The following is a 27,644-nucleotide window of genomic DNA, read 5'->3' on the forward strand; positions in this document are numbered from 1 at the left end:
CACGTCTCGCAAATGAAGAGTTCGCTTCGAGAAGCACCAAGGAAGTGCTACTCTACTATCTCCGGCTCGAGACAAAACCGGACCACGGTCCGCTGTACTACTGCAAACCAATCTTCGCTTCGCAAGCTTGTACATCACTTGAAGTCGATCATGCTACGTTCACGATTAAGCTGATACGATATTACGAATACACGGGATGATTTTGAGGAAGGCATAGCATCTTGTGTTTAGAACTTGGCAGGCAGACGCGTAAAGTGTACTGCCGCTTTGGATGGTTCACAGTGAACAATAGTGTTAATACTAGTCGCTATCACCACTCTGACAAGCATATAAATTATCAACATTTGCCCAAATACTCGTCCTAGATTTTGCATGAATAAATTCGTATCCTCGGACTAGTTAGTGTGTTTCTTTCTCAACCAAATGGCCCGCGCCACGTTCCTCAAATCCCGTACCACGCACACACTCATCATTTCGAGTCTGCCATCTACAATCATGTGATTCCCAGCTCACTATCGGAATAACAAATCCACGAACCTGCGTGGTCATCATCCCACCTCGGCCTCACGGCTCATGGTACCTATAGACGTCGCCCCTGTTACGACTCGAGTAATTCCACAGCGAAAGCGCCTGTCTGACGTCGTGGGAGGGCCTAGGCTTTAGTGACAGGCTCGCATATCACTACCTTATCCTATAGGTACATTCGAGCGTTGCGTAGCGGCAATGAAGGTTTCCGATTTACTTTTACGTGGCGCGACGGCTCGTGCTGGCGTTTGGCTCTCAAGAGTCAGGCGCACGGCTGTTTGGTGCGGGAGTGGTCACTGATGTTATATAGCGGTAAGTTGTCATGCGAGCTCAGCAATAAGGAGGAGGTGCTGACTTCGGCCGTTCGCTGGGCATGTCTTGTGCACAATGTAGTGATGCTAGTGAAAGGGCGCCGGTCTGAAATGATGTCTGATTGTTCAGGAAGTGTATGTACAGAGATTGCTGGCTGACTGCTTAAGCCTATGCTACACAATAGCACTTTCGTGCATTTCCACCTGAGCTGTCTTTGGCCGGCCGCCAGATCAAAGGGATCAACTCGAGTGCTTCGTCTATTGGTCGTCCAAGACGTGGAGGTACTTCTTCTCTTCGCGCTTCTCCCGCTCCGTCATGGGTGGGAGATCGTAGTATGCTGCACTGCGGTATGCTTGCTGTCATGGTCGTCAGTATAATCTCGCAAGATAAGAGCAGACAGATCGTAGCCAATTTACTTACCAGATACTTAAATGTGAAGTTCGCAATATCACCAGGCTCCATGTCCAGATCCTTGAAGGTCTTGGCGCTCTTGTCAATTACCTGATCGAGATATTCGCGCTCAACCTCGTCCTTGGAGCCGACTGGGAACCACAGCAGCTTGTTCATTGTCTCCATCAGAGGCGACATGATCATCTTCGGCACATTGATGTGTCTGCGTGTCTTCAAGATTTCTTTGTCCACAAGCTCTTTGAGCTGCATCATGCTGTACTGCTTAGGGCCGAAAAGCTCGAAAGTCTGCCCAGCGGTGTTGTCGTCGTATGCAATATTCTCCAGCGCTGCGCCGACATCGACAACGTGTACCGGATTGAATCGTTCTTGCATGTTATTGCTGCTGAGGATGTTCTTCGCACGAGCTAGACGGTGGAGTAGACGGTCCTCGAAGCCAAACATGGGAGCTGGACGCACGACTGTAGTCTCCGGGAAGATCTCACGGGCAACCTGCTCGCCCCAGTACTTCGTCCTGTAGAACTGCGACGGGCTGTTTGGGTCGACGGAGTGGCTGGAGACATGGATGTAGCGGTCCACGTCATATTTAGCCACAGCATTCGCGATCCGTCGTGTGCCCTCGACGTGTACGGAGTCGAAGTCGAAGTTCTTGGTCTGATAGTCGCGGCCAATCAAATTAATGACGATGTCGCTGTGTCGTACACTCTCCTCAATCGACGTGATATTGCGAAGGTCATGCTCCAAGAAAACAACTCTGCCAAGATCGCCAGACACCTTCAAGTGTCTCTTCGCCATCTCTTCTCGGAACGGTACGACTACAGTGCATCCTGCCCGAGCGAGTCTGTTTACGATGTATCGGCCCAGAAAACCGGTTGCGCCGAAGACCGTTGCCGTGTGACCACCGGAACTACTTCTACCCCCCGATATACGTAGAATGGGCTTCCCTGTTCGTGTGATGGCAATGTCCTGAAGGTATCGGCGGTTCTGTAGGGGTGCGAGAGCTGCTTTCGGAAGAGTGGTGGTGAGGGCATTGGAGGAGCGGCCGAGCTGGCGCTGGAAGGCCATTGCACTGGTGGGTAGGCCAGCCATAGCCACAGAGAGGAGAGGAGAGGATGTCGTGCACGTGGGAGTGATGGTGTTCGCACTGATTCAACCACACTATGCTCTACCTGCTCTACCTGCTCTACCTGATGCTGTGGGTGAAGCAGCGAAGCTCCAATGGCGGGAACATCCGAGCGCTTGGACCGTCTGGCACATGAATCTTCATCGTTGGAGAATACCACACTTCCAATGGACTCATAAGTCGCAAGCCACAACAGATGGTGATGCGAAGGCGCGCATGTGCCGTGCTACGTAATACGGCTCTAGCGACTCACGTGAACTCGCTATGGAGTGATTCGAGGTCCATCGGACGGCCCAGCATCCACCAGGAGCCCTACTGGTTGGTAATGCTCGCTGTCATGCGTGCTTTAGCATGGGCACTCTACTCTCGTCCTACCTTTCCTCGGTCATTGAAGCCTTTGCCGCATCACAAAGAGATCTGATGCTCATTCGCTTGCCTGTAGGGTAAGTGCGTCGGACGGATTGTACTCCTGGGCTTCGGAACTAGTCCGATAGTTATCAACCCTCGAAGATGAAACAAAGCTGGCGTTCTGTCACGCGCAATGACTTCGCTACACCGAGCGTAGTTTCATAAATCGATGGAGAAGAATACTACACGTGGATTTCCACCCTCCGGTTGGCTAATAAATATATAGTGTCACGAGTATGCTGTGCGGACGCCTCTACTATACGCTACCCACCGGACCGCCCATGGAGTACACATATATATCGCCAACATGGCACTGATGATTGCTCGGTACCAGCACATTCAACCCTTCCTCAGCACGTTTGCAGAAGGATCATGCGTCTCTTCGCCAGCCTTCTCGGTAGCGGGCTGCTGATCGCAGGCACCGTTCTACAGGTACAAGGCCAAGTCGCTCCCCCTATCGCCAGTGAGAGTGGCGTCTCCGCCTTCCCGTTCGACCTCAGCAATGTACAGCTGACTGGAGGTCGCTTCGCAGACTTCCAGAATCGTACACTCAGCTATATAAAGACTGTAAGCGTGGACCGCCTCCTCTATGTATTCCGCAGCAACCACAAGCTGTCAACCAACGGCGCGCAAGCCAACTCCGGCTGGGATGCGCCCAGCTTCCCATTTCGCAGCCACTTCCAGGGACACATTCTATCTGCTTGGGCGCAATGCTATGCCACACTTCGCGATGGTACTTGCAAATCGCAAGCAGTGGCCATGACAGCCGCTATGGTACAGTGCCAGGCGAACAATGGAGCGGCTGGCTTCGCTACCGGATATCTGGCTGGCTTCCCGGAATCCGACTTCACGGCGTTGGAGGGTGGCAAGCTCACCAATGGTAATGTACCATGGTATGTCATCCACAAGATCCTTGCAGGTCTACTGGATGTCTGGAGAAACATCGGCGACAACAACGCCAAGACCGCGACAATGGCGCTCGCTGGTGGGTAGATACTCGTACCGCAAAGCTGTCGATTTCCCAAATGCAGTCTGTCCTCGGGACAGAGTTCGGTGGCATGGCTGAAGTATTGAGCGACATCTATTATCAAACTGGTGACAAGAAGTGGCTCACGACAGCTGCGCGTTTTGATCATCAGGCTATCATGACCCCACTCGCCAACAACCAGGATCAACTCAGTGGTCTCCATGCGAACACTAATGTGCCGAAATGGATTGCAGCGGCGCGGGAGTATAAGGCGACTGGTACCTCCAAATACCTTGACGTGGCAAGAAATGCCTGGAATATCGTTATCAAAGCACATACGTAGGTTCATCACAGACACCAGACCGCGAATGATTTCTGACCACCCCCATCAGCTACGCACCAGGCGGCAACAGCCAAGCAGAGCACTTCCGAGCTGCGAACGACATCTCCGGCTACCTCACCACTGACACCATGGAACATTGCAACTCCTACAACATGCTCAAGCTCACCCACGAGCTCTGGGCGATTGATCCTACCAACGTTGCTTACTTCGACTTCTACGAGCGAACACTACTCAATCATATCTTGGGCGCACACGACCAAAGCTCCTCTCATGGCGCTGTAAGTTATTTCTCCTCACTCAATCCGGGAGCGACGCGCGGTCTGGGACCTGCTTGGGGTAGTGGAACGTGGGCGACCGATTACTCGTCCTTCTGGTGCTGTCAGGGTACGAGTGTGGAGGTACACACGAAGCACATGGACAGCATCTACTTCCGTGATAGCAGCAGCTCGACGCTGTACGTGAATCTTTTCGTGTCTTCCGTCTTGAATTGGGCTTCCAAGAGTATCAAGATCACGCAGAGCACGACGTTCCCAACTAGCGATACGACCACACTCACTGTCGCCGGGACTGGCCAATTCACTATGAAGATCCGTGTGCCCTCCTGGGCGAAGAGCACGACTATCAAAGTCAACGGCGCCGCGATCACTGCCCCGTCCGCAGGCTCATACGCCTCCATAAACCGCAGCTGGGCAAGTGGCGATGTTGTCACAGCACAATTCACGATGGGTTTTGGCACCGCGCCAGCAAATGACAAGTCGAGTCTTGCGGCTATAACATATGGACCTCTTGTGCTCTCTGGGCTGTCGTCGGCCACTACCGCACCAACATTGCAACTGAATACACTGAAACGCACAAGTACTTCTGCCTTGACCTTCTCGGCGACGGCTGGTGGGAGCACAATGAATTTGGAGCAATTTGCCGACGCGCAGCATGTTCGCATCGTTACGTACTTTACTATTACGGGCTCACTGCCGTAGTGATAATCCGAGACGATGGTTTATTCGGGCTTGTGGCAAGCAGTGGGAATCGTAGCAAGTATCTTGCGTGGTAGGATTCCTCGCATGGTACGTTTGAGATGTAGCATGTAGAGGATCGTGAAGGCAGATAATACATCACCTATCGCACCTCCATTCCTTTGAGATGCTAATTACGAGTCACGTTCCAGCTCTGGATGACTGATCTATCTTCCAGTGATCGGTCAATCACGATCCCAATACCAGCGCCATGCTGTAGGATTCGACGGAAGCGTTCCTTCTCCGTTTCCGCGACTCTGAAACTCTCTTTTCCCTCTCGCCAAGGTCTAGCACTCCGTAGCATACATAGCTCTTCGTAGATAAGCGTGGCAGCCGTGTAACTGTCAGCCGTCTGCAATCTATGGCATGAGTCGCATGGCTATGTTCCAACAATTTTCTTACGAACATTGCTTTGCTATCTGCGTACCGGTTGCCAGGATAGTCGACCATGTCTTCTAGCATCGCGTACATTAACGGGAACGTGTTCACGGTCAATGACCAGCAGCTGCGAGCAGAAGCATTTATTGTCAGCGAGAATGGCATATTTACAGCTGTTGGCTCCACTGCAAAGGTCGCCGCCAAAGCGAAGACAGAGCACATGGTCATCCACGACCTTCGAGGCCAGTTCATCATGCCCGGAATCCACGATGCGCACTGTCACATGCTCATGTCAGCCATCGCGATGACCTCGTACGCTGCTCTGCCAGGAGTTGTAAGCAATGACAACTTGATCGAAGAGCTCAAGAATGGAAGCTGTGCGTGCAAATATGCTCATACGAATCAAGACTGGATTATGGGTAGCGGCTATGCGATTCCGGAATATGATCGTAAAGTACTGGATGCCGAGTATCCTGATACTCCAGTGATGATCCGAGGAGGTGCTGGCCATGGCGTCTTCCTCAATACGGAAGCGATGAAACGATCTGGATATGATATCGCAGCCGAGCCAGATGGCCAAGGGACATGCTTCTTGCGAGACAACAGAGGCCACCTTACTGGCGAGATGGCGGAGAATAGCCTGAGTAAGGCTATCCTAGCCGTACCTAAAGCGCCAGCATCCCATGCTAAGCGAGTGATGAAGGAGGCGCAGAAAATGCTGCACGCTGCTGGCGTGACTTCGATACAGGAAGCATCTGCTAATACAGCTTTCCTGGACGTCACACGGGAACTCGAGCAAGAACAAAGCCTGAAACTCGAGATCTTCCCGCACATCGTTTATGCCCCAGACTGGATAGGTGAAGAGCCTACGTCGTCACTGCACGCCTTGCTCGACAATGCCGAAAAGTACCGCTCCAAGCACGTCGACACTCGCTTCGTGAAAATCATCCTAGACGGCGTGCCCTTGCCACCCTACTACTCCCATGCGGCGCTCCAGGAAGACGGCCGAGCACAACAGCACAAATTGTTCATCACAAACGTTCACGACGCGGTACAGAAATACGACGAGCGCGGGATGACGATGAAGATTCATTGTACCGGCCAGGGAGCAACGAGGTTGACCCTTGATGCGTTCGAAGCCGCTCGGAAGAGGAACCCGGGTGGACCTAGACATGAGATTGCACATTGCTCAGGCGTTCACGACGATGACTATGCTCGGTTCCGTAGCTTGGACGTGACGGCTGAGATGTCGCCGGCTTTCTTCTTCGTGCATCCCGTTACTGAGTCAAGTGGAGGGTTGATGGACTGGAACTTCGCCAAGATGGCCAAAGCTGGTGCGCATGTCACGATAGGCTCGGATTGGGGAGCAGGCGCTAGTCCCGACATTCTGCCTTGTTTGCAAGGGATCATCGATCAAGTCGGGCAAGGTGACAAGCAGCTCGGCGGTGAGAGGATCTGTCGTATGCTTACTTTAGCCGGCGCGGAGGCCATAGGGAGGGAGAAGGAGCTAGGAAGTATCGAGGCAGGGAAGAAGGCGAACTTCATTGCCGTCAGTCAGGATTTGAGTAAAGGAGATTTTGATGGTGCGAAGATATTGAAGACTTGGTTTGAGGGAGAGATGGTTTATGAATTTCAGTAGTAAAGGCGACCATCTTTACTCAGCTTCCGAGCAGATTCTGTTCAGATGGTCTCATGCTGCACCAATATATGAGTTACAAGACAATCCTGTTACATCGTCAACGTCTTGACTTAGCACTTTATGCAGTCGTTAGTACACCATGACTGGCTCCCTTGCCCTCAGGCTCCGGCTCAACAGGAATGCGCGAACACCCCCTCTCGATTTGCCGAGCAAACAGCTGACATTCCTGTGGTATTTCCTGGGCACGAATCCCGTCAGGCGTCCCTGCCGAGTGGTCGAAACAAACCGTGACTTTCACATTAGCTGCCAACGGGACTGCCCAACGGAGCTTACTTATGTCCCATTCAAGGCGCGTGAGAGATGTGGACAGGTGTAGCACGCCTAGATTCGGCAGCAAGTCCGGCAGATCCAGTAGTATCCGTGGCGCTACATTGGTCGGAGTACGTATACGTCTAGAGGAAGAAGCGTCGAAATGTAAGTGAACCAAGACATGCCGTTGTCGAATTGTCAACCTGATCATAAAATAATGCAGGATGGCTGCCGACTGGAAGCTGAAAGTCGTGATGTTATATAGCAACAGATGTGTCTCCTCGTAGACTTGGCGGCATACGAACATGAGATTGAAGTCCCGTCTCAGCACGAAGCCATCCTTTCCGCTCCGTGGTGCGATTGTGTAGGCTTTGTCCGTACTCGTTTTAGGGATGGAGTGATTGATGCGGCTATGCGTAGTACCACGGGTGATAGGAAGCCAGCAACTCGCGTGGGCGTTCCTGCCGCAGTTGGCACACCAGAAGTCACGTGCATCGAGTTCGCGTCGAGTGCAAGAATACCCGTGTATGATGTTCTCGCCAGAACGGCGGGCGCAGAGAGCGTTTTTTCACCTCAGGCCATCCCGGGAAATGTGGATTATGGGATGGCCAATACTGAAGCCGTAGATTCTGTTCCTAATTTCTGGTGGCAGTTGTAGCAAGCGGACAGTCGTCTCGTTGTGGTGGCAAGCAGGCTGGGCCGTAGCCAAAGACTCCTTGCTGGAGTTCGCGTTAAGGCCATGTAGATCTGCCCACAAACGAATAGGAGGACAAGATCTCGCCTCAGCAGAAACCCCTTCTTTTCTTTCTCGCCTTCCCTCAAGGGCGGGAGCAAGTCACAGCCACGTACCCTTGCGATGCTAGTTCGCCGTCTGATGGGTCCAGGTGCTCGAGGCGCTAGGGTCATCCAGCAGGCACGATGGGCATTCGATCCGCAGCATATTGACAGGAAGCCACATTGAGAATCTGGTCGTTGGGAACATGCATGCGCATCCTCGAGACTCGTTTCCGCATTATCGAGGAGACACAGCGTCTGCTTCCACTGCTGATCTCGCAGATCTAAATGCACTATTGGCCGGCCGATCACATGGCGATAGATGCGATTTCGAAGCTCTGGAGGCAGCTGCAGCAAAGCTACACTTGTTTTGTTATGATCGCGAGCCGGCTGCGTCCAGATCAGTGAGGCTTGGCTGGATTTCACGGTGAGATCTCCCTCGAGCGTGAACACCCGCGCATACTCACGCTTGGCTTTGGTCCTTGATCGAGTGTCTCGCATTGTTGTGCAACTCATCTAAGGCAGCTGTGGCCCAGAGAACCTCCAGTAACTACGACGCTATTGGCCGAGCGAGTGCGTGCTTGGATCGCCGAAGCCTTTGATACTATGGAGGACTCGAGGTAGATCTGATCAATCTATGCTTCGGCACCGACTCAGTTTCGGACCGACACGGCCCCAGATTTCGCTCCGGCAGATCTGCAGGGTCTTTCGGGTCGCGTCAGGAACGCACGCCGTGCGCCACGCGATGCGACCGAGGAGACTCGGCATCAGATACTACGAAGCACAAGTCTGACAAGCACTCCGAGCCGCAAAACCGATCGTTGATGGCATACATACACATATGACTTGTTACCTGCGGATGATGACGATCATTTGACATGGCGACCACGACCCTCACGCCCACCTCGGCTACCACAGACACGCCCAAATTGCTTAAGAAGAGCGCAGCCACACCCACCACGCCGCTGCAATCAACCTTCGGATGCCGTAGGCTGGATCCAACCCCGAGTACTTGAGCTTGGCTGACACGATGCAGAGCACGTCAAGGCCCTCCTTCAAGCAGCTCGTCAGCCGGCGACCGACGGCTACAGTCGCATATTCCAAACGCTACAGAGAGAAGATGGATGTGGTGGCCGGACATACAAGAGTAGCAATGGCGGCAGTACCACAATAGGCACTACATACCTGTGTTTGCAGTGCCCTACAGTGAGCAGCAGTCGTGAGCGGCATAAGAAGGATCATGCCTTTGGTCAGCAGACGTTCAATATAGAATGAGTTGCCATGCTCATGCTGATTATGCTGTCAGCCGTCGAGTCCGACAATGGTTTCATCTTCTGCCACGACTGTCGAGACTTCGTATACGACCCTACCTTTGAAGCGCTACGCACCAGCAGCTCGACCAAAAAGCGCAAGCACTCTCACCTGCCATCCGAAGAACGCAAGCTCGTCTCAGCCAACACTGCGACAACGCCGTGCTCCGCCACTGGCCTTCGAGGCCTCTACAACATGGGTCAAACCTGCTTCATGTCTGTCGTCCTGCAATCACTCATTCACAACCCACTTATTCGCAGTTGGTATCTGAGCGAAGGCCACAAAAGCTCGGATTGCGAGCGGGAAGCCTGTACCGCCTGCGCCTTAGATGACATCTTCACGGACTTCTACGGCGTCGAGAAGCACGAGGGCTATGGCGCTGTACATATGCTCCAGGGCTGCTGGAAAGGTGGCGGTAATCTCGCAGGCTACAGTCAGCAAGATGCCCACGAGTACCTGGGTTTCATCCTCAACAGTCTCCACACAGCTTTCATTGAAGACGAAGATGACGATGACGACGCTAGCATCGCAAGGATGAAGAAAGAGAAGGACACGAAAGACTGTGAGTGCGCGATCCACCAGACCTTCTCTGGCCTCTTGAGATCAACGGTAACCTGCACCAAATGCCGTAACACCACCACGGCCGTGGAATCTTTCCTCGACTTGTCACTCGACATCCGCAGTACCTCCGTGTCTGTAAAGAAGAAGAAGCTAGCCCTGACCAACGGCACGCAAACCATCAAAGAAGTCCTGCCCATGGACCTTTCGGAATGTCTGGATCGTTTCACGAGCGCAGAAACACTATCTAGTGATAGCTATCATTGCACCAAGTGCGATCAAAACAGGGAGGCGAAGAAGAAGCTAAGCCTCAGATGCTTGCCGCCTGTTGTGCCGATACACCTGAAGCGGTTCAGTCATAGCAAGACCTTGGCGCAGAGTTCGAAAGTGGACACTAAGATCAGATTCCCGCTCACATTCGACTTCACTCCGTATCTTGGGAGAGCATCGACAGACGCGAAAAGCAAAGGTCTTATCAATGGGCACAAAGCTGCCGCAGTCAAAGGAGAGGACGATGATGCGGACGCAGATGGTGATGACGACGACGACGACGCTCCGAAAGCCAGAGAGCCTGACCCCGAGCCGCTGGAACCTGTCTACGAGCTTTCGTCTGTGGTGGTGCACAAGGGCAAGATCGACAATGGTCACTATGTTTCTTATTGCAGGCAGGGAGAGCACGAATGGTTTCGCTTTGATGATAGTATGGTTGTGCAGGTTGATGAGAAGGAGGTCCTCAGTGCCGAAGCGTATATGCTGTTCTACGTCGCTAGAGGATTCGGCATATGATTTGTGCGGATGGGCCATGGTTGTGGTTGTCCTCCGAGTCGACAGACGGCACATAGGACCCCCACTGCTGCTTCCTGGCCCAGCTACGTCCAGACACGGTGGAGCAATCGTAGAACGAGATATTAGCCCAGCAGCTATTCCGTCGCTTGGGAGAGAATACGAAAATCGATCCGAGCTCGGGAATGGCCGACTCCTTCTGCAGCATTTCTCAAATTGGACTCAGGTATCCCTCTTACCTGAACTGTGAGCACTCCCTCAATCCACTCGTCCTCACCGTCTACGAAGCGTGGAAACACAAAAAGCTCATTCAGCTGGATCATGATCATCTACATGCTGCTCGGGCAGAGCGCCTCCACATCCCTCAGCTGCTAAATCAGACTCGAATTCTATAAAAGGGTATGATCTTGGTCAGCGATTCTTGGCATGGCTGTTCTGCCTGTCACACACCAGTTCTCAGGTCGCGTAAGCCGAACAGGCGTGATCGGGTGCAGATGGTCGTTGTCACGGGCAAAGGTCTTGCGGCTCTTGCCCAGCTTAACCATATCGGGGGTTTGAAGAGCCTGATGCAGATACGCCGCCGTCTCTCTCGATCTGGCTGGTTGCAGGTGCCATGGCGGCTGATGTTGGAAGTGAAACGTCGACGGATTCTAGTGCGAGCAAGAGATAGACTCGAGAGCACAGTATGAGGGACTCTAGGTCCGAGATCATCAAGATGGCAGGATGGGTGCTACAAGCGCGCAAAGAGCGATCGATCGTCTTTTCGACATCCCGATACTGAAAGCAAGAAGTCTGAGTCCGCGATCGCACTCGCTGTAGGGAGTACAGTACCTTCTATACCGGCTGAAGTCGTGGCTCGTTTACTCAATCAAGCTCAAACAGCTGCAAGCAATCAATGATCCGAACCTTATACAAGGGTACGTACCGTAAAGCCGAACCGTCCTAGCGCGCCCACTGCACGAGCACTTCAACGCAAGCACACGTAGTACCTTCGTGTCACGTATAGCCAAGGATCGAGTACAGTCAGAAAACTGCATGAGGTATATGAAGCACCCCTCCCGACTTCTGCACACCGGATCCTTCGCCTTCACCCGCGATCCTTCGTCTCGTTATAGTGCGTTTTGATACCCTGCGTAGCCCGTACACGGGATTCAGCTCGCGGGCTTTATTCGACGTGGCCACTTGCCGACGATTGTCACACGAGATCAATCGAGATCAGCTTGGATGTTTGTCAGATGGGTGGACGGGAACGATTGCGGTTCCTGCGGATGCGGTGTTGTTGTAGCAGCACGCCTTCCGGGGACCTGATGGTGACAAGTGACTCAATCGGTTGCTAGGTCAGCGGTGATGAGCTGGTAGCAGGAACAGGCTGGATGATGAGACCTCGATGGGAGACGATCGATCAACTGTCCTATCGTGACTGAGCATCGGTGGCGACAACGAAAGTACTCACGAGCACTGTGACAAGCAGACTGAACATTGAGAAGAAAGACATCGACGGAGAGACTTGGTGAGAGATATAGTGTTCACAAGCGCTACATCCGATCTAAACCGTCGTCGGCAAGTATCTTTTGATGCCCCCATTTTTGATTTGGCAGTTCTGTTTTCCCGCCACCGCCAACGCCAGCGCAAAAACCATATGGCATCTGTCGTGAATATCGTGTCATAATAACCCATTGCCAGTAGGGAAAGGAAAAGCCAAGAGACCGTCATTGGTCGACGACGAAGTCAGGAGGGTAGCACTGCTGGGCAGCTGCTCTGTGTCCACAATTCGATGTGCGAGCTTCTTGATACCCTGCTGAAACGGTGCGCAGTCCTCTGTAGGCCAAGATCCGGAGTGCACGTATAGCTGTTCCAGTAGCCGGCACAGATTTTGCTGCCGGCTTCTCCGCTGTAGCCAATACGGGAGCGAGTCCCGTCGGAACTGGAGAGAGTAGTACTCGAATATCACTTAGTCGTTTGGTCAGTACGCTCAGACAGAGAGTGTTGGTGATGGGCGTGTCAACTTACTGCTTTCCATATCTACGAAGCCTACCTCACGGATCTTAAGCATGAGCTCCGTGAACTTCAGCTCTGCTTCTTGCTTCACTGAAGCAGACGGGCTTACGGGGCCGAAGAGGTCGAAGCCAAAGTCCGTTGTCTCAGAGACGGATGCGGTCCACAGTTGGGTACTCCCGACAGAGTTATTCACCATCAATGCATCGCCTTCTGTGCTTGTTGGCAGGGCACTCTCGTTGGAACTGAGGCTTGCAAGGAAATCGTCGATACCGGTTGATTCCTGGTCGCACTTCTCGGGTGAGGTTGACCATGGGAAGATGGGTTCGCCGAAGGTTGGCAAGGAGAAGTCAAAATTCTCCGATGATCCCGATGACCTGGGTGACATGTTTGGGAAGTTGGAGGTGATCATCGTCGTCTTCACGTGAACGGCGGCATTCTTATCAAGCGTACTCGCGCAACGGGTCGAGGCCTTGAGCTGCTCGCCGCCCGTCGGGCTGACATTGCCATGCTCGGCAGTCTTGATCTGGTCCAACTCCTGTAGTCGTTCACGAACTTTGTGCTTTGGGGCTGTTAGGCCATGGTCACCCCCGAATTGAGATGAAGACATATCTGAGACTCACACGATAGCTGCGCTGAGCCAGACGGTTTTGTACACGTTTCCGCTTTTGAGCATCTGAGATCTGGGTCCAGTTTTCTTCCTGACCAAGAGCAAATGCGGCATGAGCCCCGGTGCGCTGACGGCAGGCCATGGGTACGAGCACTGGTAGGTCCTGTGATAAGGCAGTAAGGTAGTGAAGGCAAGAGGAATGTACTCGATCGACCGATCATGTACATGAGGGACTGCCCACTCCTTTTAATCATCACTCGAGCCCCCTGGTCGGTCGGCGCGGGATGACGCTTTGTGTGTCAATTCGTCAAGGTGGGCAGCGGGCAGCTGTGGGTGTCAGAGAGTGGTACGGAGGGGACGGTTTCCGCCGAATCCGCGTGGCAGGTCAAGCCATGGTTCCATCCAGACCGCAAGATCATTCGCTCGCTTCATGGTTTGGGATTGACTGTAGTTCCAACAGATGAGCAGGGGCGTAACCGAGACAGCGTACGGAGTACACAGCGAATGGATCTCCATAGTGTCTGCATAGCCGGCAGTCTACGCCTTGGGCCCCAGATATGTCTGCCGCGCTCATAGGTTGGTGTAGCAGACCAACTCGCATTAGCGTGCAGTAAATTCGCTCTCTGCACGCTAGAGGAGGAATAGTGGATGACTACTTAATCATGAGAAGCTCGCCTGTAACAAGCTATACCGTAGAGGTAGTCGAGAGATTGTACATAAGCGCCATCCGAATGGGAAGGTGGCGAGGCCGATCCTCGATTCTTTCTGACTGTACTCGATAAACTCCCATGAAGGTGCTCTGGATCGTGAGTGAGGGATTCCGAGGGCACGTAACCCTACCTCCCCTCCCCATCGCGCCGTGACTGTGCCTCCATCTTCCGTATGACTGTGGACCCATAAGCACGACAAGGCTGGGGAATCTGCAGCGGTGTGCGGCTCCGGGCAGGATGCACTGTAGGACAGAATCAGACCATATGTCCCCACGGTCCCCCTTCTGGCCAATTGGATCTCCATGCGGTGATGCGGGAGTGTAGCTACTTGAGAAAGTGTAGGTCGAAGCTCAGAGGCTGAAAGCGACACGCGCCGCAGCCGTATGTAACCAGAGGTCCGTCCGGGACGGGAGTCTCACGCCTCAAACACAAGTCCCGGAGAAGCTTGTTCTGTCTGCGCTGGTTCACTCGTCTCGACCACATCGGCGGCGAGGAGACCAGAAGGGGAAGGAGAGCCGCATGCCGCATCGTATACCCTCAGCGCACGTAAGACGACACGCTCTGAGGAAATTAGATCTAGACCAGTCCGTCTGGCTTCAGTCTATCTGCTTTCGGGGTCGCTTATAGCTCTACACCTTGTCACGTGTATTCACGGCAAAGACGGCAAGATTGCAGAAAGATTCACATGACTTGGAAGGAAAGAGGCATGAGCCCTCGATGAGAAAAGTACGCTAATACAAGCAATCCTGCTCAAGGTCACACCTTTGACTGCTTGGGGACTGGCGAGAGTGAATTGCTTGGCAGGTGGGTGGCCGCGTGTTCGTGCTCGCCGGCATGATTTGATGTATCAGATTTACGTCTTTCCGACCGCCCCATGTGGTATGACCGCGAATACGAGCGCGCATCGAAGCGCACATGGGCAGCGTATCACTCTCCAGCGCTCTGGCCACGGTGCTTGGAGGCCGGCGATCGAAGCAGGACCTACGGTAGTTAGTAAGCCATAGGTCAAACAAGCTCGAGATCACACTAGTTTGAGCTGGAGCACCCGTCTACCTTACCAAGCCGCCCACACGGAGCCTATGCGTTTGTCCTCCGTACGGAGGTTCAATTATCCTGGTGGTCCCCCGCCCGAATGTATCGATGAGGCTTCCGTTGACTGCTGACTAGTGATAGAAGTGGATGCTGCTCTCGTGACTAATCGGCATGATCACACTCACCTTGGCGCTGGCAGCTCAGGGGAGGTCAACCAGGAAGCAGCAGCAGAGGAACTATTGCCATCAGCTTGATACCAGTATCAGACGTTTTACTCTGGTGCGGCATGCGGGTCTGGTGTCGGCTGTCTACCACGCTTGACCACTACACCAGAACTTGACCACCTAGGACCAGACCATCTGCTTCACTACACTGAAGTGCACCATGCATACGTCAAAACGTATAACAGGAGGTCGACACGTCGAGCCGAGAACAACAGGCAGCGGTCCTACACAGGGTCGTCGTGGCTGCTATAGCGCTCATCACGTATTTGACACAGATGCGGCATCGACGCCCTACCGTGATCTGGATGCAGCATGATGCCGATGACATCAGCACCGCAGAATTGAAACGGTACTCTGATGTTACCATTGCAGAACGCAGAGCTATGCTCGTCCGCACTCCGGAATGATTTGGGTGTATGTTTGACATGAATGCCTTTGCGAGCACATACGTGACCCAAAGTGTGAAATGAGAGAGAGAAGGCCATGAGACTTGGTATACCACGCTATGCAAACACCCATAGCACACTGGCAGCACTGCCGCCTGCCGCACACCAGCGACAGTCCCACTACCACTCTCAATGCCGCGAGCAGAGACCGACCCATGCACGATTCAAGCCTTCCCCCCCTTCTTGCCCCCCCGATTCCCCCTCGCAGCCTTCAACGCCGCCTGCCTCTCCAACCTCTCCATCTGCTCCCTCTTCTCCCTCTCCACCAAATCCTTCTCCTGCTTCTCCGCCGCCTTGACCGCAGCAGCCTCCTCCCTCTGCTGCCTTACCAGCTTCAACCTCTCCATATCCGCCCGCGCCTCCTCGGTCTTCCCCTCCGCGTGCAGCTTCTGGTATCGTTCCTTCTTCTGCTGGGCTTCGAGGGCTTCGCGTTCGCGGCGCGAGAGTTGCGAGGTATCGGTTGATTTTGTGATTTTGGTTTTTGCCGGCGCCTCGGCCGGGTCGGCGCCCGGTGGGGGTTTGGCGACTTGTTTGCGGGCGGCGGCTGTGAGGTTGGGGTTGGAGGGCATGTCGGCGAGGTCGGCTTCGTCTGAGTCTTCGTCGCTGTCGCTGGGGGGCATGTCGCCGGCTTCGGGCCCGCCTTGCTTTCGCTTGATGGCGGCTTCCTTTTTGGCTTTGGTGGCTGCTTTGCGTTGCTCACGTGTCATCTCCGCCTGTTGTGGTTGCTGGGGGACATCATCGTCGCTGTCTTCTTCCTCAGAGGAGTCTTCTTCGTCGCTGTCGTCGTCGTCGTCTTTGGCTTGGGGTTCGGCCCACATGCTTCGTTCGGCGCCATCTGCGTCGAGGGGTCGGAGATTCTTGGAGAAGTTGCGTCCGCCTGTCGTATATTAACATGGACGTTCAACTGGACCTTGTTCATGACTATCTTACCTCCTCTCTTAGCCTTCGAAAACTTGCCCGCTCGTCCTCTGCTCGAGCCGCCGCCTCTGCCACCACTTGACATGTTTGTTATTGTTGGTCGTGGAGGGAGGAAGAGTCCAAGTCTGTCGTACTCCCACACAAGACTCCTAGAAACCAAGAGAGTTCCTGTTTATGTCTACGGCAGTGAACGCAGCCTCCTCACTTACAGAAACAGCATCGAATAATCGAGTCACAAGCCAGTACAGCCCACTTCATCCCCCACCAGGCACAAATCCGATCAGCGTCAGAGCATTCACAACCCCACTCATGCGCTGGCCTGCCAAAAGCGGAATCGGTCCGCCCCGTCCGTCCGTCCACACAGGTATCAAATCTCCTCCCCATCTCGTCCCTCTCCTCCCCTCTCCCATGAAAACGCGCCCTTCCAATTCACTCTGTCTGCCGCCAAGCAAAAGTTTACATCCCACGGCAAGACCAGGAGGGGAAATGGAAGGGCAGAGTAAAGACACACAACGTCCGCTTACCCCTAACCTCTCTTGATTCGTGTGGGAGGATGAGGAAATTTTTACTGTGACGGGACATTCTTTTTCCTTTGAATCATCAAAGGATTCTAGTGGCATCCCTCGTGATGTGGGTGTGAGGCTGCTTTGGCTTTGGGGAGTGTAGGCTCTACGGGCAGATATGGATGCTCGATGCAGATGGGAGAGATTCCATCATACCTGCAGCCTTGTTTCTATGCCGCACGATGAAACCTCCCACCTGCATGTCCCGTCTCTTGTGTAATTTCGGCACGACAACGAGGAGGTGCTTAGGACAGAAAATTTACAGCCAATTGCATTTCAAGACGAGTATCGCCACGTCATTCCGTGGGCCACATGCATATCGAGCAAGAGACATTCCCACCCACAAGAGTCTGGCCCCATTTTGCCTGTCGTCTCGTGTCATTCAACGCCTCAGGCGCCTATGCTATGCCATGCTTTCCCAAGCCCGCCCCCAACACACACAAACACACGCGAATCTCTATGACCCATCTTCTGCGCAATACCCTATTTAGCAACAGCAGCACTAAGCACCTGCGTCCTAAAGAACCCCCCCTTGGTTCTTTCAATCACCTGCTGATACACGCTCATGGGTGGATGATTCATAATGACCGTGCCGGCCTGATAGTCGATCTTGGCGTCGACGCGGGTATCGCGGATGAGATTCACGATCCACTTCTCGCCTTCGTCGGAGGAGAGGCCGAGGCGGGTGGAGAGGTCCCTGTTGCATAGAAGTTAATATCATGTAGAAGGATCAGGAGGGATGTTTGGGGAGTGGATGTGGGGATGACATACTTGATATCGATCCGCTGATGAATCTTGCAATAACTCTCCGAGATCAAATGCCTCGCCGCATCGAGGAAATTGTCCGCGGCGGCCACGAGGAAGAAATCGGACCGCAGGATCTCATCCGCCTCGCTCAATTTCTTCTGCGCCTCCTCGAAGTCGAAGTCGACGTATAGTGCCTTGATAAACCCAGTCACGGGATCGCTGTACTCATACTGCTCCTGCCTTACAATCCGCACCAAGTCCTTCAACTGCTTCTGGTAATTACCGTAGAGATAATTCGTCTTATTCCCCGGTCGACTACGGTTCGTGATCACGGCTGCGGTGAGGTACCGTAGGACCCAAGGGCAGGAGACTTGGATGGTGTTGATGTAAGTCGGGCTGAAGAATAGTTCGGTCAGGACTTCGCGCGCTGGCTCGTGGTTGAAGAAGGGAAAGAGGGACCAGTGGATTAGCCAGGTGCGGTGTTGGAGCTGTGCGAGCGGGTTGTTCATGAGGCGGCCGTCGATACTCTCTTTGAGTTTCGTCACTTCTTCTAGTGCGGCTTCCCAGTTCGTGGTTAGGATGTCCGAGGCGAGTTTGCCCCAGGATGCGGCGTTGACGCGCTCGTTGTCGGTGGATAGGATGCGGTATTGGTAGAGGAGTTCGGCGGCGCTGTTGTAGTCGCCGCAGGAGTACTGGAATTGGCCGAATTCGTAGAGCTGCTCTACCATCTGCGGTGTTACGCCGTGGCTGTCCTTGAGGTACTTCATGTTCGACTCCTTGTCACTTCTGAGGTTGCCCACCACATCGGCATCCGCGAGCAGGTTCTGCAGACCTTCCGTCTCCTCCTGGTACTTTGCCAACTGCTCCATCACTCCTTCCCGCTTCTTCGCATACTCCTCTGGTCGCTCGGACAGGTTGTGGATCTGGGCGTAGAGGTCGCCGGTGAAGTCGTGCATGTTGGTGGGTGAGAGAAGGGCGAATTTCAGTTTTGTGATCTCGGTCGTGTCTTCGTCTTCGGGCGTCTCTTCTTCGAGGAAATTGAGGAGGGGGAAGCAGAGATGTCGGTCTAGATTGGGGAGGAGATCCTTCATGATCGAGTTGTCTTTTGCGATCTCGCCTGGTGCTTGGACGGTTTTGGTTGCGCCGTTCAGCATGTCGCTTGCGCTGGTGGGTTGTTGTGAAGCCATGATGGCGATCTGGGTGTGGTCGATGTTCCAGCAGTGCACAGCAGATGATATTTATTTCACTCCGGTGTCTGGGACAGCTTTCTCACTTCTACCTTGATATCTCCCACCTCCAGAGTCTTCTGCACCACCGTCGCTATGGTGGTGGGGGTTGTGTGTGCGAATTTCACAGGCAATCCTGCGGAACTGCCCCGCGCTCGAAAAATCTAAGAGACGCGCTTGCTGATGAGCGCGTCAAGCTACAGGTGAGGAAGATATATGTGCACACGACCATTTACACAACACCCAAACCACGACTATCTAGGCGGGATACCTTCAGCCGGAATCGCTCTCACACATCACCACATATAAAGCAATACCCAGATCATGTCCTACGGCGGACAAACGCCGACGATCATCGTCTTGAAGGAAGGCACCGATCAATCGCAAGGACGGGGCCAGGTCATATCCAACATCAACGCATGCATAGCCGTGCAATCAACCATCAAGAGCACACTCGGACCATATGGAGGTGATCTGCTCTTAGTAGACGAGAATGGGAAGACGACAATCACCAACGACGGCGCGACGGTGATGAAGCTGCTCGATATCGTCCATCCAGCAGCACGAATCCTCACAGATATTGCCCGGTCACAGGATGCGGAAGTTGGGGATGGTACGACGTCAGTGGTAGTGTTGGCGGGTGAGATCTTGAAGGAGGTCAAGGAGCATGTAGAGCAGGGCGTGAGCAGCCAGACTATCATCAAAGGTCTACGGAGAGCGAGCATGATGGCTGTGAACAAGATCAAGGAGATTGCCGTCAACACAAGCGAGGGCAATCAGAGGGAGACGCTGCGGAAATTGGCGGCCACGGCTATGAGCAGCAAGCTTATCCATCGCAATGCTGATTTCTTCACAAAAAGTGTGTAGGCTCCTTTTACTCGTAGAAATGAGGCTAATGATCTGCAGTGGTTGTTGACGCCGTCCTCACACTCGACCAGGACGACCTAAACGAGAGGCTCATCGGCATGAAGAAAATCACTGGTGGTGCACTCCAGGACTCCCTCTTCGTCAACGGCGTAGCATTCAAGAAAACCTTCGCCTACGCCGGCTTCGAACAACAACCCAAATCCTTCAAAGACCCCCGAATCGTCTGCCTAAACGTCGAACTCGAAATCAAGAGCGAAAAGGACAACGCCGAGATCCGCGTGGAGCAAGTCTCCGAGTACCAAGCCATCGTCGACGCCGAATGGCGCATCATCTACGACAAAATGGAAGCCCTCAGCAAAACCGGCGCCAAGGTCGTCCTGTCCAAACTTCCCATCGGCGACCTCGCCACCCAATACTTCGCCGACCGCGACATCTTCTGCGCCGGCCGCGTCGCCTCGGAGGACATGGAACGCGTCTGCCAAGCCACCGGCGCCAGCATCCAATCCACCTGCACGGACATCAAGTCGCAACACCTGGGGACCTGCGCGCGCTTCGAAGAACGCCAAATCGGCAGCGAACGGATGAATTTCTTCGAGGGCTGCCCGGAAGCCAAAACCTGCACCCTCGTCCTCCGCGGCGGCGCCGAACAATTCATCGCCGAGGTGGAACGCTCCCTCCACGACGCCATCATGATCGTCAAGCGCGCCATCAAAAACACCACCATCGTCGCCGGCGGCGGGGCCTGCGAAATGGAAATCTCCGCCTACCTCCACGGCTTCGCGGATAAGAACATCCCGCACAAACAACAATCCATCATCAAAGCCTTCGCCAAAGCGCTCGAAGTGATCCCGCGCCAACTCTGCGACAACGCCGGCTTCGACGCCACGGACATCTTGAACATGCTCCGCGTCGAGCATCGGAAGGGTTTCGTATGGGCCGGGGTAGATTTCGATAATGAGGGGATTCGGGATAATTTGGAGGCGTTTGTGTGGGAACCCGCGTTGGTGAAGATCAATGCCATTCAGGCGGCCGTGGAGGCGAGTTGTTTGATTTTGAGTGTGGATGAGACGATTCGGAATCAGGAGAGTCAGGCGCCGCAGGGGCCGCAGAGGGGGTTGCCGCCGGGGGCGGCGCAGAGGGCTATGAGGGGACGGGGGAGGGGGATGCCTATGAGAGGGCGGTAAGATGAAGGGGGTTCCTGGGTGTGATGGAGATGTGTGGCGCGTGCCGCGTGGCATAGATTAGCATTGCATGGGATAGAGCGATGCTGTCTGTATGTGAGCATCACGCTGACAGCCTGTCACATATCCGTTGCCTATTGTGTATCTAGCCTCTACATCGACCACACTCAGATCACCTTCGCCGTCCGAGATGGCTCGCCACATGTTATCTTCGGGTATGAGTGTCCAGCAAAAGAACACCCTGCCTAAATCTCAGGGATTCGGAAAGTTGTACTCGATTTCCATGTTGTCGAGCAGGAGAGTGGTGGGGCGGAGCAAGCGCCCACTGATGCTGTCGTCTGCACTCGAGCTCATGTTGCCGCATCTCCTGCTTCTCACGTCTTCGCGCTGAGATTGCGAGGAGTGAACGTGGTAGGGGTAAAGTAAGGGTGGGGGAACAGATCTTTGTTAGGAGAATGCTACTTCACCTGTCGTGTTCGTGAGCATGTTCGCCCAACCTGAGTCCGTATGTTCGACCGAATCGTGGTAAGCAAACACGTGTAGCTTCGTACTGTAGTGTCCTGATCTGATCTGGGAGCTTGCGGTGTCGTAGTCTCGCCTCTCTCGCGCTCTCTCTCTCTCTCTCTCTTGAACTGAGCATAGGATGGTGTGGCGATTACCGTGGGAGCTACGAGGACGAGGTAATTGAGTTTATTTGCCCGTGGGAGTCAGGAGAGGGCTAGTAGAGCGACTCTTGGACAGCTGTTCTATGGGGAGTAGATGTTCATTCTTTGGCCATTGGACTGCAGATGTAGAACTGATGGAGACAATGCAGGTGGTTGCAGTTGGGATTGAGATATGACTCTCTGTCCACATATGTCGACAATTACGAGCCTTCTAAGGGATATTATTTACTGGATGTCTGGCTCCAGGATCAGGGTTTCGTGATCAAGATCGATCGCCGTCCATAGCCGGCAGGGAGTTGCACGGAAGGGACGCGGCGTCTGCACGGAGATCTTGGTATGTATAGCTTAAGATAGATAGCCGCAATAGTCGGAAAAAGCCTCGAGTTCATGCAATGTTGACTATGTGGTGGTGAATAATAATAATGTGCAACATATGATATGCAGGCCAGCGACACGCAACGATGGTTTTGACACCCGATCGCGATCACGCCGGCTCCACCTCAGATCGGGTCTTCACGCGAGATCCGATCTCCAGACGATCTGACACACACATTTTCGGCGGGTAATCCCTGCATCCTGAACCATTTGCCGAGCTTTTTCATCATCATCCCACCTGAACTCTACTTCTTTCGCGCTCATGTCTACGGCTCACATTAGCTTGGCTCCACCAACGGCCGCTGGTCATGCATTATCACTGTTCTCTTTCGCCGAACCCCGAATAATTAGCCTCGACATCATTCATTGTTCATTGCCGCGTTGCCAGCGCTTTTGTTGAACATATTCTTTGTGCGACCTGCGTTGTTTGTTACATTCGCAGTGGCGAGGACTACCACACATCATGCCGCAGGAGAACAAAAAGCGCGGCCGGCGCATGAAGCGCAAGCACGAGGACGAAGATGGTCAACCTGCACCGGACGAGGCCAGCAAACGACGCAAGTCTTCCGAGTACGACGGCCATGTCAACTACATGCCTCTTGGCGGCCATGATGAATCCGTCGATGCCGCATATCCTCACGGCGACAGACCATTCTTCGGCATGCTGGATATGGATGAACAGGAGTACTTCAAGCGGGCCGATGACATGCTCGAAGCGAATTCATTTGGCGAACAAGAGGAGCGTGATCTCTTTCTTGCAAATGTGTATCGTGAGGCTGAAGGCAAGGAGTTGAAGATTGCCCAGAGCCAATCGTGTTCTCGTCTCATGGAGCGTCTGATCCAGCTTTCGACACCTGCGCAAATGAAGAAGCTGTTCCAAGCCTTCAGTGGGAAGTGAGTAATCTGTACCGCTACCACAGGATACATGATGCTAATGGATGCTAGTTTCATCCACCTAATATCTCACCGATTCGCATCGCACTGCTGCGAAGCACTCTTCCTTCGAGCCGCGCCTATAGTCAGTGAAGAACTGGTTGCATCGGCTCCAAAGACGACGGACAATGTCGATGAGATCTATGTGTCGATGGAGAACCTCTTTCTGCACACTCTTGCCGAGCTCGAGGGCAGCATAGGCTTCCTCATGACAGATCAGTTTGGGTCGCATGCTCTACGAGTCCTGTTGCTTGTCCTCTCCGGTGACCCCCTCGATGCGCAGGCCAACAACAAGCTATTACAAAGCAAGAGGAAGGAAGCCATCACCGTGCAGGGCAGCGAACAAGCGGACGGTCAGTCAAAGTCGCGGAACGTGCCCAAGTCCTTTGCCGACGCACTCGAGAAGTTGCTTGCGGATAGTGTGGCTGGACTTGATACGGAGCAACTTCGAGGTCTGTCGACCCACGCCAATGCTAACCCGACGCTGCAGCTTCTGCTGAAGCTTGAGCTCACGCACTTTGGCAAGCAACGAGCCAAGAACGAGACTTCGATCATTCGAACTCTACTACCAGATGACCCCATCACGGCCGACAGCGGTAGTGCGGCTTTCATCAACGGACTGGTATACGACTCTATTGGCTCTCATCTTGTAGAGCAAATCGTGCAACATGCTCCAGGCAAAATGTTCAAGAGTCTGAACAAGGAGTTCTTCAAGGATAGACTCGACTCTCTGGCTCGCAACGAGACTGCTGGATATGTCGCGTGTCGCGTCCTGGAACGCATGAGCAAGGACGATTTATACGAGGCACACGAGAAGCTGATTCCGGCTATACCAGACCTGCTGGAGCGAAACCGCACACTGGTGCTCAGGACACTTGTTGAACGCTGCGCGGTGCGTGACATCGATACCCAAGCCATTGCTGCACAATTAGATGCAACACTCTGCGACGACAATGGCTTCGACGTGAAGAAATTGTTAAAGCTTGAGAACAGCCCGGCAGTCAACGGCCATAACGATGGCACGCCACACGATAGTGTGCAGAGCAGCGGGAGCGAGCCGTCTGAGACTGTCTCTAGACCGGCACAGTCTGTCAAAGTCCACTTCAATCTACTCGCCCAAGCCATGCTAAGAGTACCGGGCCCACTCAGCGGTCTAGTCCTTGACTCACTAATCAACCTGACTCCTCAGCTGCTGCTGCAGATGGTAAAAGATACCATCATCTGCCGCACAATCCAAGCCGTCATCGCATCGAAAAACAGCTCCATCATCCAAAAACGCAAACTGGTCCAGCACTTCTACGGAAGCATCGGTGACATGGCCGTCGACAAGTCCGCCTCGCACGTGGTCGACTCCATATGGAATGGCACGCACGGCCTAGCGTTCATCCGGGAACGTATCGCGGAAGAGCTGGCGGAGAACGAGGCGGAGATCCGCGACTCACAGTGCGGTCGTGCAGTGTGGAAGAATTGGAAGATGGATTTGTATAAAAGGCGGCGACAGGATTGGATCCGGCAGAGCAAGGAGAAGGCGAGTAATGATGGGTTTCAGAGTTTTGCCGAGCTGGACAAGGTGAAGAAGGAGGGTCAGCCGCCTGCTCAGGCCAAGACTCCTTTACAGCTGGCGAGAGAAAGGCATGCGAAGAAAGCTGAGGATAAGGCTGCGAAGGAGAGGAGTCGGTCGTCCGTCAGGACTAATGGGAACGGGCCTGCTGCTGGGTCGGCTTCGGCAGCATCTGCTACGGCTACAGCATCGGGATGAAGAAGGAGGATGAGTTGGACGTGAGCACGTGAGCACAGCACTAATTCACCTTGGGTACCCGATCACATATTCCCATCCCGAACCGGGTCACCAACCCAATAAAAGTGGAGATACCCCGGAAAGAAAGGGTTCGAGATGTCGTCAGCGATGGCATTTTTCGTTCGTTTGTTTCATCATCAAATGCATGGCGTGCGAACGCTGACTACTGTACTATTGTAGATTGACATACCATATTGTAAACGAGGCGTGTCGAGTATCACTTTCGCTTGGTTTATCAATTCAAATCGAATGACTGAAAACAAGTGTTTTATTTTGCCACATACGAGTTTGTCCAGACGAGACGAGTAGAGCCTTGATAATATGGCGACTAACGGACAGTCATTACCTGATCGATCGGCTAACGCCCAGCCGCTACGGAGAGCAGATGAAGCAGACGACGTAGGTACAACGAATTGAAAAGGCGTCTTGATCGTGACTGCTAATCACACAACAGCTTCTGACCTCAGTAAAAGCCTCAATCATCTCCTTCATACGTGCTGCCGACGAAGATGCCTCGACGAAACCCACAGGCCATGGTCTTCAACAACCCGGCCAAGGTCCCCGAACCGCCCTCCTCGAACACCATCCCCCCAAGAAACTCTCCCAACTCCTCAACTTCTCCCTCCCAGCCCAAGCCCATGGAAAGGAAGGCCTCCAATCGACCATAGAAAGCATCCTCCAATACAGCGTCAACACCTGGGACCAAGGCTTCCTCGACAAACTCTACTCCTCCATCAATCCCGTCGGTCTCGCCTCGGACCTCCTCCTCAGCGCCCTAAACACAAACCTCCACGTCTACCAAGTCTCCCCCACCCTCACCCTCATCGAGAAACAAACCGCGAAAGCCCTCGCCCAGCTCTTCGGTCTCAAAGGCGCTTTCGCAGGCGGTGTCTCCCAACCCGGAGGCAGCGCGGCGAACCAGATGAGTATGGTCGTGGCGCGGAATGTGCTTTTCCCCGAGACGAAAACTAAGGGGTATGAGGGCAAGAAATTCGTCGTTTTCACCTCAGCGCATGGGCATTATAGTGCTGAGAAAGCGGGGCAGATGTTTGGGTTTGGGTCCGAGGGGGTGAAATCTGTTCCTGTGGACGAGCAGGGACGGATGAAAGCCGGGGAGTTGGAGCGCATGGTTGAGGTTTCGAAGAAAGCGGGTGAGACGCCCTTTTACGTCAACGCTACAGCGGGTACTACTGTCCTTGGCTCCTTCGACCCGCTAGATGAAATCGCAGACGTGTGCCAGAAACACAACCTTTGGCTGCACGTCGACGGCTCATGGGGTGGTCCGGTCGTCTTTTCCGCGAAGCAGAGGCATAAATTAAACGGGGTGGAGCGGGCGGATAGTGTGGCGCTCTGTCCGCATAAGATGATGAATATCCCGCTCACCTGCACGTTCTTGCTTGCCAAGGACCTGAGGCAATTTCATCGCGGGATGACGTTGCCGGCTGGGTATTTGTTTCATGGGGGTGATGGGGGGAAGGAGCAGGAGGAGGGTGGGGATGAGAGTGTGGTTGCGAGTGAGAGGGGGGAGGCGCATGCGGCGCAGGAGCAGGAGGACGTGAAGGAGGTATGGGATCTGGCGGATCTGACACCGCAGTGTGGGCGACGGGGGGATAGTCTCAAGCTCGCACTCTCATGGATCTACTACGGCTCCTCCGGCCTAGAAGCGCAAATCGATGCCGCGTTCGATGCTGCCGCATACCTCGCCGACCTCGTCGCCAAGCACGATAAATTCACCCTGGTGTCCGCGAATCCGCCTCCTTGTCTACAGGTGTGCTTCTACTTCTCCAAGACGGCTGGGGATGCGAAGAAGAAGAATTCCAGGATGACGGAACAGGTGTGTCGGAGACTGATACCGAGGGGTTTCATGGTCGATTTCGCGCCGGGGGAGGAAGGGAGGTTTTTCCGGGTGGTGGTTAATTCGCAGACACGGAAGGAGACGGTCGAGGGGCTTGTGAAGGCGATTGAGGAAGTTGGTGGTGAGATCGACTCATGAGCGTGATGATGGCAGCTTCCTCACGATATATCCACGGACAGGATTTGGAAGCGCCATGACTCAGACTAGACCAAAGCATAGCGGCCGGTGACTATTACAGACACCGCACCAGGCAGGTCCGGCAACTTGCTCGGGCGATCCTCACGAGTATTATAGGCAATGATTAGAACTCCCACCTCTCAAGGGAAGTAGCAAAGATCAAAGAACAGCCATTCGCGCAGCCCTGTCGACTCCTAGGGTGAACTAGGAGTGGACCCTTCCCTTTTGCATTTTCGTTGCGGGTTCGAAGTATTTGGTTTTCACTTCTGCAAATTGACTGTCTGCCCATCGGTACCGAGAGAGATTTGTGGTAGTGGTCCTCAGTCGCCTGAGTACTGCTGGTGGTCCTTGAGGTGTGAATAGCAGGGCGTCACACGTCATGAATAGATCAACCAGACTTAAAGTCTTCTGAAACAGAGGACGTACTTGTACAGTCGACTTGACGCTACGCTATGCTTCCCCCAGTCCAGC

General features: G+C 53.8%; 10 protein-coding genes across 10 annotated transcripts; 6 read left to right on the forward strand and 4 right to left on the reverse strand.

The window, feature by feature from the left end:
* Nucleotides 1-1,094: 1,094 nt before the first annotated feature.
* On the reverse strand, nucleotides 1,095-2,334 carry EFM5_2 (Protein-lysine N-methyltransferase efm5; the record flags this gene model as incomplete). Its single annotated transcript, XM_064835163.1, has 2 exons — nucleotides 1,095-1,193; nucleotides 1,258-2,334. The coding sequence occupies 2 exons, from the start codon at nucleotides 2,332-2,334 to the stop codon at nucleotides 1,095-1,097; spliced, it is 1,176 nt and encodes a 391-aa protein (XP_064697098.1).
* Nucleotides 2,335-3,148: 814 nt separating this feature from the next.
* On the forward strand, nucleotides 3,149-5,063 carry LTS14_002458 (uncharacterized protein; the record flags this gene model as incomplete). The annotated part of the gene is made up of 3 exons (XM_064835164.1): nucleotides 3,149-3,761; nucleotides 3,824-4,082; nucleotides 4,136-5,063. 3 exons carry the CDS (start codon nucleotides 3,149-3,151, stop codon nucleotides 5,061-5,063), a joined length of 1,800 nt encoding a protein of 599 aa, XP_064697099.1.
* Nucleotides 5,064-5,547: 484 nt separating this feature from the next.
* On the forward strand, nucleotides 5,548-7,116 carry LTS14_002459 (uncharacterized protein; the record flags this gene model as incomplete). The annotated part of the gene is made up of 1 exon (XM_064835165.1): nucleotides 5,548-7,116. One exon carries the CDS (start codon nucleotides 5,548-5,550, stop codon nucleotides 7,114-7,116), a length of 1,569 nt encoding a protein of 522 aa, XP_064697100.1.
* Nucleotides 7,117-9,077: 1,961 nt separating this feature from the next.
* LTS14_002460 (uncharacterized protein) lies at nucleotides 9,078-10,854 on the forward strand (the record flags this gene model as incomplete). The annotated part of the gene is made up of 3 exons (XM_064835166.1): nucleotides 9,078-9,186; nucleotides 9,236-9,448; nucleotides 9,506-10,854. The coding sequence occupies 3 exons, from the start codon at nucleotides 9,078-9,080 to the stop codon at nucleotides 10,852-10,854; spliced, it is 1,671 nt and encodes a 556-aa protein (XP_064697101.1).
* Nucleotides 10,855-12,514: 1,660 nt separating this feature from the next.
* Nucleotides 12,515-13,598, reverse strand: LTS14_002461 (uncharacterized protein; the record flags this gene model as incomplete). The annotated part of the gene is made up of 3 exons (XM_064835167.1): nucleotides 12,515-12,801; nucleotides 12,862-13,408; nucleotides 13,470-13,598. The coding sequence occupies 3 exons, from the start codon at nucleotides 13,596-13,598 to the stop codon at nucleotides 12,515-12,517; spliced, it is 963 nt and encodes a 320-aa protein (XP_064697102.1).
* A 2,434-nt stretch (nucleotides 13,599-16,032) lies between these two features.
* On the reverse strand, nucleotides 16,033-16,871 carry LTS14_002462 (uncharacterized protein; the record flags this gene model as incomplete). Its single annotated transcript, XM_064835168.1, has 2 exons — nucleotides 16,033-16,745; nucleotides 16,799-16,871. 2 exons carry the CDS (start codon nucleotides 16,869-16,871, stop codon nucleotides 16,033-16,035), a joined length of 786 nt encoding a protein of 261 aa, XP_064697103.1.
* A 961-nt stretch (nucleotides 16,872-17,832) lies between these two features.
* Nucleotides 17,833-19,283, reverse strand: INT6 (eukaryotic translation initiation factor 3 subunit E; the record flags this gene model as incomplete). The annotated part of the gene is made up of 2 exons (XM_064835169.1): nucleotides 17,833-18,046; nucleotides 18,121-19,283. The coding sequence occupies 2 exons, from the start codon at nucleotides 19,281-19,283 to the stop codon at nucleotides 17,833-17,835; spliced, it is 1,377 nt and encodes a 458-aa protein (XP_064697104.1).
* A 363-nt stretch (nucleotides 19,284-19,646) lies between these two features.
* CCT7 (T-complex protein 1 subunit eta) lies at nucleotides 19,647-21,373 on the forward strand (the record flags this gene model as incomplete). Its single annotated transcript, XM_064835170.1, has 2 exons — nucleotides 19,647-20,181; nucleotides 20,229-21,373. The coding sequence occupies 2 exons, from the start codon at nucleotides 19,647-19,649 to the stop codon at nucleotides 21,371-21,373; spliced, it is 1,680 nt and encodes a 559-aa protein (XP_064697105.1).
* A 1,500-nt stretch (nucleotides 21,374-22,873) lies between these two features.
* GAD2_1 (Glutamate decarboxylase 2) lies at nucleotides 22,874-25,102 on the forward strand (the record flags this gene model as incomplete). Its single annotated transcript, XM_064835171.1, has 2 exons — nucleotides 22,874-23,304; nucleotides 23,356-25,102. 2 exons carry the CDS (start codon nucleotides 22,874-22,876, stop codon nucleotides 25,100-25,102), a joined length of 2,178 nt encoding a protein of 725 aa, XP_064697106.1.
* Nucleotides 25,103-25,462: 360 nt separating this feature from the next.
* On the forward strand, nucleotides 25,463-27,134 carry GAD2_2 (Glutamate decarboxylase 2; the record flags this gene model as incomplete). The annotated part of the gene is made up of 2 exons (XM_064835172.1): nucleotides 25,463-25,540; nucleotides 25,596-27,134. The coding sequence occupies 2 exons, from the start codon at nucleotides 25,463-25,465 to the stop codon at nucleotides 27,132-27,134; spliced, it is 1,617 nt and encodes a 538-aa protein (XP_064697107.1).
* Between the last annotated feature and the right edge of the window lie 510 nt (nucleotides 27,135-27,644).

This window comes from Recurvomyces mirabilis (assembly GCF_035927965.1).
Source record: "Recurvomyces mirabilis strain CCFEE 5264 chromosome Unknown scaffold_5, whole genome shotgun sequence".
NCBI classification, from domain to species: Eukaryota; Fungi; Ascomycota; class Dothideomycetes; order Mycosphaerellales; family Teratosphaeriaceae; genus Recurvomyces; species Recurvomyces mirabilis.